The sequence below is a fragment of the Podarcis gaigeae genome, assembly GCF_964106915.1.
Source record: "Podarcis gaigeae genome assembly, chromosome: 14".
Lineage (NCBI taxonomy): Eukaryota > Metazoa > Chordata > Lepidosauria > Squamata > Lacertidae > Podarcis > Podarcis gaigeae.
Genome location: NC_139690.1, coordinates 34885474 through 34902547, shown reverse-complemented (window position 1 = coordinate 34902547; position 17074 = coordinate 34885474). Strand labels below are relative to the sequence as shown.

General features: G+C 46.8%; 1 protein-coding gene across 2 annotated transcripts; it reads left to right on the top strand.

Moving 5' to 3' along the window:
- Nucleotides 1-622: 622 nt before the first annotated feature.
- Nucleotides 623-10376, top strand: LOC310831460 (galanin receptor 2b-like). 2 transcript variants are annotated; one of them, XM_083712008.1, is made up of 3 exons: nt 623-856; nt 6522-6914; nt 9534-10376. In XM_083712008.1, exons 1-3 carry the CDS (start codon nt 846-848, stop codon nt 10282-10284), a joined length of 1155 nt encoding a protein of 384 aa, XP_083568134.1. In that variant the 5' UTR covers nt 623-845; the 3' UTR covers nt 10285-10376. The 2 variants fall into 2 exon arrangements, with proteins under 2 accessions (XP_083568134.1, XP_083568133.1); XM_083712007.1 differs by lacking the exon at nt 623-856 and adding an exon at nt 3769-4082.
- Nucleotides 10377-17074: the final 6698 nt, after the last annotated feature.

Below are 17074 nucleotides of genomic sequence, written 5' to 3'. Positions count from 1 at the left end.
TGGGCAGGAAGAGGGGATATCTGAAAATGGGGGGGGTATTGACATCATATTTCTGCATCAGTTTCTGGTAAAGAGTCAAGTCCTCGCAAATTCATCAGCATTTTAGTGCGGATTTTTTTCTAAAAGACCCAATTTTCTTACGTAATTTTTCTAAGTATACACATTTTGGCAAGCAACTTCCTGTAACAGAATGAATTTCTGTATGCCATTTTCACTTATCTGTGCATTTTTAAGCACACTTCTCTCTGATACATATAAATTTTTGGTACACATTGCTCTGATTGCTCTGAAAGCAAAATCTGGAGAAGTGCGAATTTGCAAAGAGAATCATGTTTTTCGGTTTGTGCATTGTTTCTGGAACAGCGGATAAGTTTCGCTTCGCTTCAGAATGTGAAGCAAAACAAATCTCTCTCCACCCCCAATCTCTAGCAAGCTACAAGGTGTGCTTTGGATTGAACACACATGGCTTTCAAGAGAATGGAATCTGCACAAGCGACCAGGTCTCAAGACTCATTCAGAGGTGATGGGGAGACTTGACTAAAGTGGAGGGCAAGAGGGCAGATCCTGGCATCCCAGTGTGGGGACGAAGCCAGAGAAATGCCCAAGTGGAATCAGGGGGAGTAGAAAGAGGAGGAGGAGGGTGGAGAAGCAGTGGCAGGAGGTGTGCAGCTGAGAGGGAGGGACGGAGCCGACATCACCGGCTGAGGATCAGACGGAGCCACGATGTGGCAGCGAAGGTCTGCAGCAACCAGGCAGGATCCTCTCTCTTGCCTGTGTGGAGCTGAGGCGCCAGGCGAGGTGAATGGAAATCTGTGAGCCCAGGAGAAGAGGCAGCAGTTTGGTGCATGAGAATCAGGTAGGCTGGAGCTGAAAAACTTGCACAAAGACCTAAAGTGGTCAGACGCAAAAGCGGGAGGGACGAGTGTGCAGATGTGGCCCCTTTCTGTGTCTGCTCAGAGAGATTTTAATGCCACTTGCATTCATTACCAAGACTAAGGATAAGCAGTCCCTGGTGGTCATTGCTAAGTGGATGTATTTAGTGTGCTTGCAAATTTTCTCTTTCAACACATGGTAAACAGTTGTGCTCTGCATTGTTAGGCTTGTGTTGAGGTTCTTTTGCATAATTATATATTGTGGGATGTCATGGATTTAGAAATAAAATGTAAGTGGGGCAAAATCAGGTAGCTGCTGTTGCTGCTGTTAGCAGCATCTTGTGGCACACTGACTTTCTGATAGTCTCTTTGCTCTCAGATGCAGGCAGTGCCAGCGGTCAGAGTGTTTTGGGACCAGCTACAAACGTGGCTGTAACACCCTGAGAATCTTGGCTGAGGATGGAGTTACACCTTGTACACCTTGTTAATATCTCATCTGTTCTTACACAAAGTTGCATTTAAAAGAAATACTGTTTTATCGTATTGTATCATTCATTCATTTTATTTCTTATTCACCCTTCACCATTAAGGTCCCAGGATGGGTGACAGCAATTTAAAAACACAATATTAAAAACAGTTTCAAATGATCCTCACTCTGGGAGTGTGTGAACAACCAACAGTGGGTTATTGAAATAAGAAATGAGAACAAAAAATCTTCTGCCGTGCCGAAGTTGTCATATTAGAGCACAGGATGCTGCCCTATACTGAGTCAGACCCACCGGTCCATTTAGCTCAATATTGTCTACACTGACTAGCAGCAGATCTCCAGGGTTTTAGGAGTCTCTCCAAGTCACACCTGGAGATGCTGGGGTTTGAACTTGGGACCTCCTGCATGCATAGCAGGTATTCTATGGACTTTCTAAATGAGATACCTTCTACTCTAGTTTGCAGAAGAGATAGTAAAAGGGAACAGTTAGAAGACGGTTGCGCCTCCTCCTCCTCCTATATATATGCAAAGAAATTAAGGAGGTGAAGAGTCATATGGAGACCAGTGTGTGTGTGTGTGTGTGGCAGGGGAGATTCATCTGTGTGTTTGTGTTAAAGACACAGAAGTAGGTAAGTTGTGTTTGTTTGTTTGTGTTTTTTTCCTAACCCCCACCCCCACCCCGTGGCAGTTCTGGGTTGGGGCAGGAGAAGCCAGGATGCTCATCATCACCCCAAGGCTCCCCTTTTACCCAGATCACCCGCTCTGAGACCCCACAGCTAGTTCTCCCCTGGCCTCCTCGCTGGCCCAAGTAGGACCAATTCAGCCAGCCAGCCCTGGCGATTATCTAATTGATTTTTGAATTTTATTGTTATTCATGTTTTTATACTGTATTTTATGCTTTTATAATTGTTTTAAATTTGTTGTTAGCCGCCCTGAACCCGGTTTTTGAACCAGGGTAAATTTATTATTATTTATTATAAGGCATTTTTTCAACTTCACAGCCAGAGCTTGATATTTTAAAAACGAGAGGCAAGGTGGTGGTGGGGAGCTTATTTTCCTGGAAGTGTCCCCTTCTGACCGGAAGACTCAGAGATATAGAAAGATACTTTGCAAATGCCCTAAGCAGTGAGGAAGATATACACAATTAAGCTTACCAATGCAGACATTTATATTACATAAAATCTATAGTTCTAAATAGGGACGCGGTTGGTGCTGTGGGTTAAACCACAGAGCCTAGGACTTGCTGATCGTAAGGTCGGCGGTTTGAATCCCCGCGACGGGGTGAGCTCCCGTTGTTCGGTCCCAGCTCCTGCCCACCTAGCAGTTCGAAAGCACCTCAAAAGTGCAAGTAGATAAATAGGGACCGCTCTCCGGCAGGAAGGTAAACGGTGTTTCCGTGTGCTGCGCTGGTGCTGGCTCGCCAGAAGCGGCTTCGTCATGCTGGCCACATGAACTGGAAGCTGTCTGCGGACAAGCGTGATGCTGTCTGCGGACAAGCGCCGGCTCCTGGCCTATAGAGCGAGATGAGCGCGCAGCCCTAGAGTTGGTCACGACTGGACCTCACGGTCAGGGGTACCTTTACCTTTACTATAGTTCTAAATGAATCTGGACCCCTTTCCTGGATGATTTTGCTTTTAAGCCATGGGGAAACAAACAAATCTCAACCACATACACACACAGTTTGTCAACATTTGCCTGCTTTTGAGGTTTATAAGATGTCCATGGAATACATATAATTAAGTCAAGAAGTGTGAACTGGACTGGAAAAGATATTGACAATGCATGTCTTAATGGCGATGAAACACCAGTGCAGTAGCAGGCAGAGATCTGTTTCCTCTTAATCCCTCTTAATCCCAGAGAGCTGCTGCCGGTCAGTGGGGCCACTACTGAGCTAGATGGAACAAGGATTTGACTCAGTATGAGGCCGCTTCCTATGTTTTGCGCAAAGACCCTAGCTCAGTGGAAGAGCACCTGCTTTGCATGCAGAAGGTCCCAGATTCATTCACTGACATCTCCAAGTAGAGCTGCTGCCAGTCTGTGTAGGCAATACTAAGCAAGATAGACTCACTATAAAGCAGCTTCTTATGTTCTTGCAGTGCCTGGCCTATGATCACGGTATTAAAATTCTCCTTTCTTATTTATTTTTTATTTCATCACAACGGTGAAGAAGATGGTGACGAGGTAGCTTTGGGTCTCCTAAGTCTGCTGCCCAGAGCTAACTGTTGCTAGGCAACCTGAGGCACCTTTCCCGCCATCTTTCCATTTTACCACCTGAGGCAAAATGAGAAAGTGCCGCCATGTCACCAAAGCCTCTCTGACCTCCCTTACCTGTGGTGGCAGATCTCACTGGGAACCTGCCCTACTGCCGGTGGCTGAGGCTGCAGGGTGGGCCTGCAGGGGTGGCCCCTCTTCAGCTTCTGCCATCTGAAGCAGCTGCTTCACCGTGCCTCATGGGCAGCCTGGCCCTGTATCAATGGACTGCGGCTATGAATAGCTATTAGCCACATTGGCTAAGCAGAGACGGCACCATAGTGCTCAGCTCCTGCTTGTGGGCTTCCCACAGCCATTGTGGGAAATGGATGCTGGACTAGATGGGCACAGTCCTGATCCAGCAGCCAGGCTCCTCCAATGTTCTTCACGGTTTCTGCTCTTCCTGTTCTCTCTTTTTTAAACCAGACTTTGGGCCGGAGAGCCCCTTCACACACAAGACTGTCCTTTGTAAGGTCAGACACCCAGCCCCTCTGCCTAAAATCCATCCACTTTCAACAACGACAGCCTAATTTAGAGTTATTGACCACATTCACATCATCCCACTTTAAACAGTCATGATTTCTTCCCACAAAGGATTATGGGAGCTGCTGTTTGTTAGGAGAACCCCTATCCCCCCTAAGCTACAATCCCCAATAAGTCCCTCTTCACAGGGAACTCTGGGAATTGTAGCTCTGTGAGGGGAATAGGGATCCCCTAACAATTACCAGCATGTTTAACATACCACACTTCTCAGAATTCCTTGGGCAGAAGCAATGACTCACAGTACTTTTTCAACGTATAGTGTGAATGTGACCTTAGCTGAATACCACCTTCTGCCTTTCTGGTCCTTCAAATACCCTTTCTGGTCCTTCAAATGGAGGGTAGTCCTTCAATCAGAGGATTATCCTTTGTAAAGTAGGTCCCATGGCCCTCCTCTGGCCGAGCGTGGATTTTAACCTGGGCCCACCTCAACATCCTAGCTAAAGCATCAAACTGTGTCCAAAACTGTTAATTTAGAGCTGTGTTGCAAGAGAGACTGGCGATTATAACTCTCCTTTCTCTGTGCAAGACTCACGACTGTTGATTTAGCAAAACAAAATCGAAAAGCCAGGGGGGGTGCGGAAGAGGGACGGACGGACGTCAGAGTCATATATTTCTCTAGCGTAATAAAACTGATTTTCTGGGCAAGTGTGTTGATTCGCCTCTTGAATCTTATTGCTGCACTGGGAACAGCTCTGCCCAGCTGTAGTCCATCATCTTCGCACAGAATGTGAGCGAAGTAATACCAGTATTAAATTTACAGCGACTAGAGATGTAGTAGCAAATATCAGGCTTGTATTTCCCTCCCCTTCCACACATAATTCAACACTGAGTATTTGTTTCCCATTGCCAAATATTTAGATTAAAAACCTTTCCTGGGAAAAGCCTAAGACGCTTTGACTGACATGGAGTAATGAGAGATCTGCAGTTTGGGAGTTGCTCATTTTCAAGGCAAATTTTTACCACTCACAGATTAAATCTAGGCTTCATTCAACAACTCTCGGGCTGGGGTTCAACAGATCAAGGGCTCCTGTGCTGTGGTGCAAGGATGAAATAGTTCCCCTTCTTCTTCATCTCCTTCTCCTTCTTCTTACATTTATATACCATCTATATAACCACAGAGCGTAGGACTTGCCGATCAGAAGGTTGGCGGTTCGAATCCCTGCGCCGGGGTGAGCTCCCGTTGCTCGGTCCCTGCTCCTGCCCACCTAGCAGTTCAAAAGCATGTCAAAGTGCAAGTAGATAAATAGGTACCTCTCCGGCGGGAAGGTAAACGGCGTTTCCGTGCACTGCTCTGGTTCGCCAGAAGCGGCTTAGTCATGCTGGCCACATGACCCGGAAGCTGTACGCCGGCTCCCTCAGCCAATAAAGTGAGATGAGCGCCACAACTCCAGAGTCGGCCACGACTGGACCTAATAGTCACGGGTCCCTTTACCTTTACCTTATCTCCCAAGAACCTCAAGGTGGGGTACATGGTTCTCCTCCCCCATTTCATCCTCACAACAACCCTGTGAAATAGGTTAGGCTAAGAGATGGTGACTGGCCCAAGCCCACCCAATGGCTGGGTGGGGATTTAAACCCTACTCTCCCATGTTCTGGTCCAACACTCTAACCATTACACCACACTGTCTCTTTGCATGCAGAAGGTCCCAGGTTGGAAATGTCTTGAAACCCTAGAAAGCCACTGCCAGTCAATGGAGACAGGACAGAGGTAGATGGACCAATGGTCTAATGTGGAACAAGGCAGTTTCCTATGTTCCTATGATGGGAGAGAAATTCGATTTTGTTTTGAGAAACTCCCTAATTTTCACTTCCCAAATGAATACATTAGCATGATTAGCTGAAACAAACCGATTCGTCAAAATTTATATTTCTCTGACTTTTGCTGTGTTTGCCAAAATACATATATTGGGGGCAATATATATAGTAATATATATAGCAAAATAAAAAAAACATTAAAATGAATTATATTAGGTAAGATTGCTTTCAAAAATGTGTTTACTACTCAAAACGGCATATAGAAAAATGTGTATTTTAGGGGGGAAATTGCATTAAAACGCTAATGAATTTTCGCGAGATTGTTTTTTTAAAAAATCACCTTGTTGCAGAAATATGGAAACTGAATTTAAGACTGGATTAAGGAGAAGTTTCCCAGAGATTTCTGGTTGGCCGCTCTTGTAAAAAGGGAGCCAGAGCATATGGACTTTTCATCCAATATATCAAGGCTCTTCTTCTGGATTCTTCTGGGTTTTTCTGGGTTCTTCTGGGTTCAAAAGCCAAATTTCCCTCGGTGCAAGATTTGGATTATTATTTTATATACAGCCTCTGTTGCAAGACTCTCACAGTCTCTTTCTCCCACCATTTGCCCACAGATTAAAAGTAATAATAATAATGACCGAACACGAAGACTTTGCCAGCTTGGCTGGACACTGGAACACCTCTGATGCCCACCAGTTCAGCCTGGCCAGTGTCATCGTCCCTGTCGTCTTCTCCTTGATCTTTCTTCTGGGCACCATCGGCAACAGCCTGGTCCTGGCCGTGCTGCTGCGGAACGGGCAGGTGGGGCACAACAGCACCAACCTCTTCATCCTCAACCTCAGCCTGGCCGACTTCTTCTTCATCATCTGCTGTGTGCCTTTCCAGGCCACCATCTACTCCCTGGAGGGCTGGGTCTTTGGGTCGTTCATGTGCAAGGCTGTCCACTTCTTCATCTACCTTACGATGTACGCCAGCAGTTTCACCCTGGCTGCCGTCTCTGTAGACAGGTAATGGAACCCCCTGCACTAAATAATAATAATAGGAGATCCCGATTCATCTAGTCCAACTCCCTGCAGTGTAGGGATCTTTTGCACAGCGTGGGCCTCAAACCCACAACCCTGAGATTAAGAGTGTCACGTTCCACCAACTGAGCATTTATATCCCACCTTTTGCTCCAAGGTGATTGAGGTGGCTTACATGGTTTGCCCCCTTCCTCATTTAACCCCCACGGCAACTCTGCAAAGTGGGTTAGGTTGAGAAACAGTGATTGGCCCAAGGGAGCCCCAGTGAGTTTCATGGTCGAGCAGGACTTTAAACTGTGGTGTCTCCCAGGTCCTGGTCTGACATGTGGGTGGTGCTGTGGTCTAAACCACTGAGCCTCTTGGGCTTGCTTATCAGAAGGTCAGCGGTTCAAATCCCCCCAACGGGGTGAGCTCCTGTTGCTCTGTCCCAGCTCTTGCCCAAGTTAGCAGTTTGAAAGCACACCAGTGCAAGTAGATAAATAGGTACCGCTGTGGCGGGAAGGTAAACGGTGTTTCCGTGCGCTCTGGTTTCCATCACAGTAGCCCGTTGCGCTAGAAGCGGTTTAGTCATGCTGGTCGCATGACCCGGAAAGAGGTCTGTGGAAAAACGCCGGCTCCCTTAGCTTGAAAGCGAGATGAGCACCGCAACCCCATGGTCGCCTTTGACTGGACTTAACCATCCAGGAGTCCTTTACCTTTTTTCAGTCTGACACTCTAACCCTAGAACACACTGTCTTGCTGCTTGATGCTGGGCAGTGGTGGTGAGGCTGAGCAAAAATAAGAACTTTGCACAAATTCAGATCTCTTCTCTACACCCCCCCCTTATTTCAGTCCTTGAAATTTCAGTCCCTAATTTTTAAAGTTCAGTATTGGAGGAATTATTAGTAGTATTATTAAAAACATAGTACAATATGATAGTTTAATCTGCTTTTGTCAGATTTTTCTATAAATTATGAGTAACTGAAGCATAAATGTATCCCCCCCCCTTTTGTCTCTTTGTAATCTTGCAGAGCAGAACAATCAAAACAGCTTGTAATTTAAATAAAAACGAACTATTAAACTCTTCTCATAATGTTGTCACCAAAGTTACTCAGAAAAGACTCACTGAAATTAATGTACTTGTTTGGGTCCATTAATGGGCTTACTCTGAGTAGAACTTAGTTGCACACAACCCATACATTTGCATGTGGTTTTGCAAATATATATGCTATTTTGCCTATGTTGTCTCTTTAAATTTATGTTTATAATCTGATTATTCATAATTTAATTAAATATGCTACATGTATAAATAAATAGAAACAACAACAATAAATTAATAAAACTTGCTTTGCCAGGTTTGATATTTTACTCCCAATTCAGTACAAGTCTGAGTCACCCACAATGCAGCCAGCAGGAGGGGTCCTATGGCTGGAATCCAGGGGTCCCTGGTCTTGTTTCCCCCCACTCTTTGTCCTCACTACCCACCTGTCTTCCCTCCTCAAATGTGCAGACATGGGGGCCGTAGGATTGCAGACATAATGCAGTTGTTATACAGTACTTAGTGTTTTATTTTGTGCAACCATTTGAAATAAAAGAAATAAAGCTTGGAGCACATTTGGACAATGTGCATTTAGGGGCTTGCTGTTTTGCATTGGCTTACAATGCCTTCATAAGGGTTGCAGGTGGCACTGTGGGTTAAACCACAGAGCCTAGGACTTGCCGATCAGAAGGTCGGCGGTTTGAATCCCCACAACGGGGTGAACTCCCGTTGCTCGGTCCCTGCTCCTGCCAACCTAGCAGTTCGAAAGCACATCAAGTGCAAGTAGATAAATGGTACCACTCCGGCGGGAAGGTAAACGGCGTTTCCGTGTGCTGCTCTGGTTTGCCAGAAGCGGCTTAGTCATGCTGGCCACATGACCCGGAAGCTGTATGCCGGCTTCCTTGGCCAATAAAGCTAGATGAGCGCCGCTGGACCTAATGGTCAGGGGTCCCTTTACCTTTTACAATGCCTTCATCCAGTATACCCTACAAACCCCCAGGCCCCACATTTTTTGGCTCAATCCCCTGACTCTTTGAACTTACAGACCTTCCCCGGTCTGCCTGGCAGTTCCTCTTACGCATCTTGAGATGTGACATGTGGCCAACCCGTGCTCTTAGCTGTCATCTCAATCTGACGCCTTTCCACAGCTGTCAAAATAAACTCTCTCTCTTTCCCCACCCCCGTCCCGGTTTTCTCCCCTGGAGGAGAAACAGATGGTCTGTATCAGTCACTTGTCGTCTCTGCTCCCTGGGGTGCAACACCCCCTTCTTTCCCTTCTCCCTCTTCCTCCCCCCACCCTCTGCCTACCAGGGGAGAAGAAGCAGATTGCTCTTGCCAGACTTCCAAACGGAGTCCTTGCAGAGAGCATATGGACTTAGATTGAGGGCCACATAAAATTAGTCTGATCTTAGGGTGCGTGAGTGTTGGGTGCAGAGGAGTCATGGAAGGAACCAGCTGGGGCACCCCCAAGGGGAGAAGGTTCAACCTGTGGAGTAGTGGTGGGACAACAATGAGTGGTCAGAGGGAGAAGATAAATGGTGCAGATAATCCTCAGCATTGCTTAACTCTGTTGACTTTTCTGGCAGATACTTGGCCATCCGATACCCGCTGCGGTCCCGGGAGTTGCGGACGCCCTGCAACGCGGTGGTGGCGATGGCCGTCATTTGGGGCCTCTCCGTGATCTTTTCGGGGCCCTACCTGAGCTACTACGACCTGATTGAATGGGAGGGCAGCTACATCTGTGTGCCAGGATGGGAGGAATGGCGCCGGAAGATCATGGACACCTGCACCTTCACTTTTGGCTACGTCATCCCGGTGCTGATCGTCAGCCTCTCCTACACGCGGACGATTAAATACCTGTGGACGGCGGTGGACCCCCTGGAAGACATGTCCGAGTCTAAGAAGGCCAAGCGCAAAGTGACCAAGATGATCATCATCGTGACTGTCCTCTTCTGTCTCTGCTGGCTGCCCTACCACGTCGTCGTGCTGCGTTATCTCTACGGAGACTTCCCTTTCAACCAGACCACCTACGCCTTCCGGCTTCTCTCCCACTGCATGGCCTATGCCAACTCTTGCCTCAACCCCATCGTCTACGCCCTGGTCTCCAAGCACTTCCGCAAGGGCTTCAAGAAGGTCTTCAGCTGCCTGCTGCAGAAGAAGGCCCGGAACAGGGTCCACGTCATCCATGCCGCTCATACCGTCCACGGCTTTGAGGCAGGTTCCACAGAAGTCTCTCAGATGAACGAGGACAACAATGGGCAGCTGAATGGATGTGAACTGGATGCAAGGTCTCTTGTGGTCCCCACGGGACCCGGCAGGACCCTCCATGTTTCTTAAGCTGAGTTGAACGGCAACTCAGGCAAGTGGAGTGAGATGCTTCAATTCCAGAGGGTGTTCTCCAAGGGAAGAGGATATCTTTGGTGAAGTTCTTTGTTGAACGTGACAATGTTCTTTCTTCTGGGGCTGGACTCCAGGGCCAAAGGCAAAGGTCATAGGAGGATTGAAGGCCTGCTACTATTTCTGCAGCAGGGTCCCTGCCTCCAGCAGCCTAAGAGTCACCCAATTAGCATGAAACAGGAGCTTTTTTGCCAGTGTATGCTCCAAAGTTCAGTGCTTCAGTTTCACGAGAAAGGCATGCAAGCTCTGGAACAATGGAACTTCGCAGGGAACACAACTTGAGTCACTCTGAAAGAAGATATTGGAGACATTTGCCCATGTACGTGCACATCTAGCTGAAAGGCAACACATGGAGACCTGCATTGATCATTGCAAAATATCCCAAATGATTAATATTGTATAATTATAAGACTATTGCATAATCTTAGAAGGCTGTGTAATCTTATAGGGGTGTCACTGTGAGGGGTGCAGTTGTGACCATCATGAAGGGACCCTACGCTTCTGAATTTGCCACTACACTGCTGCCCATAGCCCTGCCTCAACCCCTCAAATGAGCACCCAAAGGTTCTGGGGGAGGCACTGGCAAAGAGGTCCCACATCAACACTTGGGCCCATTGGGGCAAGTTGGGGACCTACAAGAACTAATGCTAGTCATCACAGCATCGTTTCTTTTTTCTTATTCCAACTTAAAAAACAAAACAAAACATTTTATAGTCAGCAGGGAGGCGGGTGGCATGTACATAGTTACAGGTGCTCATTTCATTTATTTTTACTTTAAGAATCCTTTATGCTTTTACTTCTGCAGACCTCAGGGTTCTGGGTTCCCCTAATCTTGCTTGTCCCTCCCTCTTGTTTCTCATTTTGGCTCAATTTCCATTGGTACTCACCAACTGAGTCCCTTATTAGTGGGAACAACAGCAGCCCCTATCATGTCTATTATTTCCTTTAAAGTCACCATGCATTTTTTAAAAATAAAAAAATGGTGTTTTCACACAAAGGTTAGAACACCATTGCCCAGTTAGCAGTCATTATTGAGTGTCTATTAACAAGTTTTTTCGAGCGGACTAAAAATTACAAATGTCCCCCCCCCCCTCTGACTACATAAAATAATTGTCCTCCCCTGTGGTGTTAATAAGAGCTTTCTCTCTATGCAGATTGAATCCTAATTGGCAGGCAGCAGGGTACACGCCGTGCTCTGTGGCAACAATGGGAGTGGGAGGTGGCTGACTCTGATTGGATTAGGAAGACATTTGCATCTACCTTCAAGTCATCAATCGGGCTGGGAGACCTTGTTGAATCACAGCCTTGTGACAGTGCAAAATCTCTTTTCTTCACATCTTAATATCACAGGGCATAACAAAGAGTGGTGTAATTACCAGTAACACTCACTTATAATTTCTGGGAGCCTAGAGCAGACCAGGTCACCCCCCCCCCCCCGATTAGCTAGCATCGCGGTTTTCTAATGTGACTTGGCTCCTACTCCTGGCTGATAGACTATAGTGCACCGCTTGGCTTCATATAAATCAAAAACACAGAGGGTGGGTGGGGGGAAGCTTGTTATTCAGCACGACCGGAGGGTGCGTGCCACAAGTTATGCAGAACACACTACAGTTTCACTTGAGTACAACCAATTTGCCTCAATACACCCAGTGAGTCACAACGAGCAGAAATGCCGGGCGCTCAGTCCATCCTTGATAGAAGCCTTCGTCAAGCTCGACTTCAGTTGGGGGCGATGAGGGAGACACAGCGCAATCGAAATCTGCCTCTGTGCTTAAGGATTAAAGGGTGTCTTATCATTTCAATGGTTGGCTGGAAGCCAAGAAGGCACCCTATGGACGAATCCTACTCCAGAAGATAAACAGCAGCAATACAGAAAGAGGAACTACATTCAGAAAACTGTTTCATAAATCACTTTGGAAATCTAGCATTACTGAGAGGGGTGGGGAACAAATTCAATTCGGCTTGCACTTAAAGGTGAACCAACCTACCGTATTTTTCGCACCATAGGGCGCACCGGACCATAGGGCACACCCAGTTTTTTTGGGGGGGGAAATAAAGGGGGAAAAATTATTCTCCCCCCAGGCGCAGGGCTGGGGCGGGGGAAGCTCGAGCTTCCCCTGACCCCAGCCCCCAAACAGGCAGCTCTCTGCAAGCCGTGGGAGCACTCCCACTGCTAGCGGAGAGGTCCGCGAAGCCTGGGCGCGCTGAGCTCAGCGCACGCAGGCTTCGGCATGCAGGCAACTCTCCGCAAGCAGCGGGAGCCCAGCGCTGGGCTCCTGCTGCTTGCGGAGAGGTGTGCGGAGCCTGGAGAGCGTGAGGGGTCGGTGCGCACCGACCCCTCTCGCTCTCCAGGCTTCAGCGAAAGCCTGCATTCGCACCATAGGACGCACACACATTTCCCCTTCATTTTTGGAGGGGAAAAAGTGCGTCCTATGGTGCGAAAAATACAGTAATTTGCACTTTCTGAAACAAGACGCAAACCGAAACAACAGCTGTCCTTCAAGATACGGCTTTCCCAAATTTGGCAATGCATTTCTCTAGCCAATGCGTATACAAATGCATATACAAGAGTGAAGCCTGCATAGAAATGGATGTATTGGTGAAAATAACATAGAAGAAGCACCATGACTTAGGGAAAATTTGTGTAATAGGAGAAATTCGAACTAAACTGCTAATGGGCTTTTCATGAGGACTTTTTTTTAAAAAAGCAATAATTCATGTTAGGCAGGTTCGTCTTTAAAAGTGAACAGGATTAATCTTTTCCTCCAAACCTAGTTCATATTTAAGAATGTAAGAAGGGCCTACTCGCATCCGACTAAAGGTCCACCTGGTCCAGCATCCTTTTCTCACAGTGGCCAACCAGATGCCTCTGGAAAGCCTGCAGTCGTGACCTGAGCACAACTCCACACTCCCCTCCTGCAGTGTCCAGCAACAGGGAATTCAGAGACATCCTGCCTCCAACAGTGGTGGGAGAACACAGCCTTATTCTCTGTGACTCCATCTACTTCTTGTGCGAGCAAATGCCATAGTTTAACTATGCACTGTGTGAAAAGAGACTTTCTTTTGCCTGCCTCGGATATTGCAACATTCAGCTTCATCCCCGAGGTCTAGGGGTTTAAAGGGAGAAAAGTTTCTTTCTCCATACACCTCTGTCATGCCTCCCTCCCTTCCCCTTATTTCTAAACTAAAATGCCCCAATTGCTGCAACTTGTCCTCATACAGTGGTATCTCGGGTTACATACGCTTCAGGTTACATACACTTCAGGTTACAGACTCCGCTAACCCAGAAATAGTACCTCGGGTTAAGAACTTTGCTTCAGGATGGGAACAGAAATTGCGCAGCAGCAGCGCGGCAGCAGCAGGAGGCCCCATTAGCTAAAGTGGTACCTCAGGTTAAGAACAGTTTCAGGTTAAGAACAGACCTCCAGAACGAATTAAGTTCTTAACCCAAGGTATCACTGTATAGGTCTTGTTGCAAGCTCTTGGTCATTTTGGTTGCACTTTTCTGAACCTTTTCTAATTCTAATTCTAGAGGTGGCTCTGCTAAGTTGAGGTGGGCCCTTCTGGGGTCTCATTGTCACACACACACACCTCCCAAAATGTCACCTACGCCAGTCATAAGCCTGTTTCCTTATCAAGTTTGCAGCCTCAGCGAGACCAGCCTCATGCAAGCAGCCTCACCAACTTCCTCCTGAAATTTTAATTAACTGCTAGACCATAATCAAATTACAATGCAGCTTGTCAGCTTGGCTAATTCAAAGCCATTTGTGGGGAAGCTAATCTATTTAATTGGTAACAAAAAAGATGTTTTTCATGGCCAACAGCCATAGACCATAGGGTGACTAAACATCTGTTTTTGGCCTGAGGGCAATAGTGCCTCATTACAGCCCTTTTGGGGGCCACAACCCAGTGGTGCTTAGGTCCAAAAAAAGACTGACAATGAGCATGGACACCACACACTTCAACAGCTGTTCTTTTTGCTGCTTTCCACCCTCCCTGTCCCAATGGTCACCAGTCACCATTGATCTGCACCCCCTTGACTTCCATCCTTACTGTGGTGCTGGACTGGGCAGAGAGGGACCACTCTGCCCAGCTCAGTGCTGCAACAGGGAAGAAAACCTCTCTGCTCAGCCCAGCACTGTGAAGCCTTGACTTGGGGAGTGGGAAATTAAAATGGCTAGGGGAGGCAGGACACAGCCTCTGCCATAGTCAGACAGTGGGGCAGTGGGGGCAGTCATGTACCCCCCACCCCGACAACAATGCACCTAGAAGGATGATATGTTTTGAGGGTGCAGTACTGAGAAGTACTGTGGGGAAGGAAATGGTCCATTATCAGACAAGAAGTACCCTGATTGCATGTCCTACTTGCACACACCGCAATGGAGCCTGGAATGTGGCCGGGCCTGGTTTCTCCCTGAAATTAGCAACACTCTGAATTGGGAATCTATTTCTTAGGGTAGAAATGAACCCAGAGGAAGATTGTGGGCATGGAGAGCTTTTCGTTCTGTTTTTTGCTCTGCCCTTCAGATGCAGAACCTGGCAGCTTGCAGTCGTCAAATCCTCCGGTCTCGTGGGTGTCGCTAAAAGGGCTTTTTGCGATGTCCTCCATTGCAAGTACCCTTCCCTCCTCATCTCTGCCTGCTCCTAATTAATGGTACTCGAACGTCCTGTGTTCATCATTCGAAGGTCAATCATTGCTGGCACCGAAGACGGCTGCTCGTTATTGTCCCTTTTATTTCTTAACATCCTCCCAACATTGATTAAATCTGGTGCTAAAGTTGCCCAACATCTCCTTCCGTGGCCTCACATTCTCTTAAATGAGCTGGCTTTGCGGATGAAAGTTCAGCTTCCTCAAGTCCCTGCTGCTTACAGAGGGCTTTTCCAGAGGTGTTTGGTTCAACAGGCACTCTGCATATGCCCTAGAACTATGTGGCTTCTTTAGCTTCACTCTGCAGGGTGACTGCGCAATGGATATTCAGTCTTTGCCAGCAGAAGAGGGGAATCAACCCTTGGCACAGACTGCCTGCCCTCATTAGAAAGGGATTGCTAGTCCTTATGAGACCGAGAGGTGCAGGAGCTTTGAATATGGGCTAATTCCTAAATATGTGCTTGATCATTTGCCATCTCCTAACACAGCACATGCCTCTATTCAGTCATTAATTAGCTCTGACAAGGCGGAAATTTCCTTCTGGGCAGCACTGCAACCACACTGGTAACCTCAGCAACGGTCATTTGCAACTTTGGCTATTTCTACTACATTATGGATTTACAAAGTGTTAGCACAGTTCAGGCCTGTCATAAAATATACAGTGGTACCTTGTTTCTATAATGCATTGGTCCCAGTGGCGTAGCGTGGGGGTGCAGTGGGGGCTGGCCGCACCGGGCGCAACATCGGGGGGGGGGCGCGCTCGCACTCGAGTGCTAAAATCCACGGGTTAGGGGGCGCAAATTACTTGCCTTGCCCCGGGTGCTGACAACCCATGCTAGGACACTGATTGGTCCTCAAATGCCTTGGTTCCCAAACCCTGAAAACCTGGAAGTAAGTGTTCTGGTTTTCAAACGTTTTTCAGAAGCTGAACGTCCGGTGCGGCTGTCAGCTATTGTTTCTGGGATGCCTGCACCAATAAGAAGCCGCACCTTGGTTTTTGAACATTTCGGAAATCAAACGGACTTCCAGAATGGATTAAGTTCAAGAACCAAGGTGTCACTGTATTTGGCACTTTTGGTTTTGCTGTTTATTTAGCGTTTTTGAGGCTTTTTTGGTTAATTTGTTTTTCTGACTGTGTGGAACCCAGTTCAGCTGATTGATTGTGTGACTGCAGAAATGGATAAAAGTCCCCCCTCCAAACAATGACTATCATCAGAGCAAGTAAGAAAAAGTAATAATTTTAATTTTCATAAACTACAATACTGTTTTATTTATTTTATAGTACAGTGCATTGATCATTGCTTTCATTTTATGGATCAATGGTCTTATTAGAGAGTAAAATTCATGTTAAATTGCTGTTTTAGGAGTTGTTTTCAAAAGTCTGGAATGGATTAATTCATTTTGCATTCATTTCTATGGGAAAGCGTGCCTTGGTTTTGGAACGATTTGGTTTTGGAACGGACTTCCGGAACAGATTAAGTTTGAGAACCAAGGTGCCACTGTAGTTCATTTAAGCCGGTAATGTAGCATCTGACACACTTTTTTGACAGCAGATTTGCATGTGAATCAAGACTGTCGTATGATTCAGCCTCCTGCATAGGTCTTACAGGAAAAAGCAAGGGGTGAGAAGGTGAAAAATGGCTTTGTCATGTATAATGAGATAAGAATCCAATGTCTTTGTTCAGACCAGGTCTCACCATGGTTTTAAGTTTGCAACTTATCACCCCTTGCTTTTTCCTGTAAGACCTATTGCAGTCGTTAAGAGTCGTCAAGAGTCGTCAACAGGCTCATCACAGCTATCTGCCAATCACCCATTCCCACCAGCCTTCTGAGTAATACCCCTCCCCACCTTCTCACTATATAGAAGGGTCTGGAAACTTCTGTTTCAGTGAATCTGAAGAAGTGTGCATGCACATGAAAGCTCATACCAAGAACTAACTTAGTTGGTCTTTAAGGTGCTACTGGAAGGAATTTTTTTTGTTTTGACTAAGGAGGTAAAATTAACGAACTCAATTATCACACAGCAGCCATTGCAAGGCACATAGAATTACCAAACACAGTTGGAATTTTTAAATTACGCAA

Coding starts and splice junctions, on each gene's coding strand:
- LOC310831460 (XM_083712007.1), top strand. CDS start 3,988: ATGTTCTTCACGGTTTCTGCTCTTCCTGTTCTCTCTTTTTTAAACCAG. Junction 4,083..6,521: donor ACAAGACTGTCCTTTGTAAG/GTCAGACACCCA, acceptor ATTTGCCCACAG/ATTAAAAGTAATAATAATAA. Junction 6,915..9,533: donor GCTGCCGTCTCTGTAGACAG/GTAATGGAACCC, acceptor CTTTTCTGGCAG/ATACTTGGCCATCCGATACC.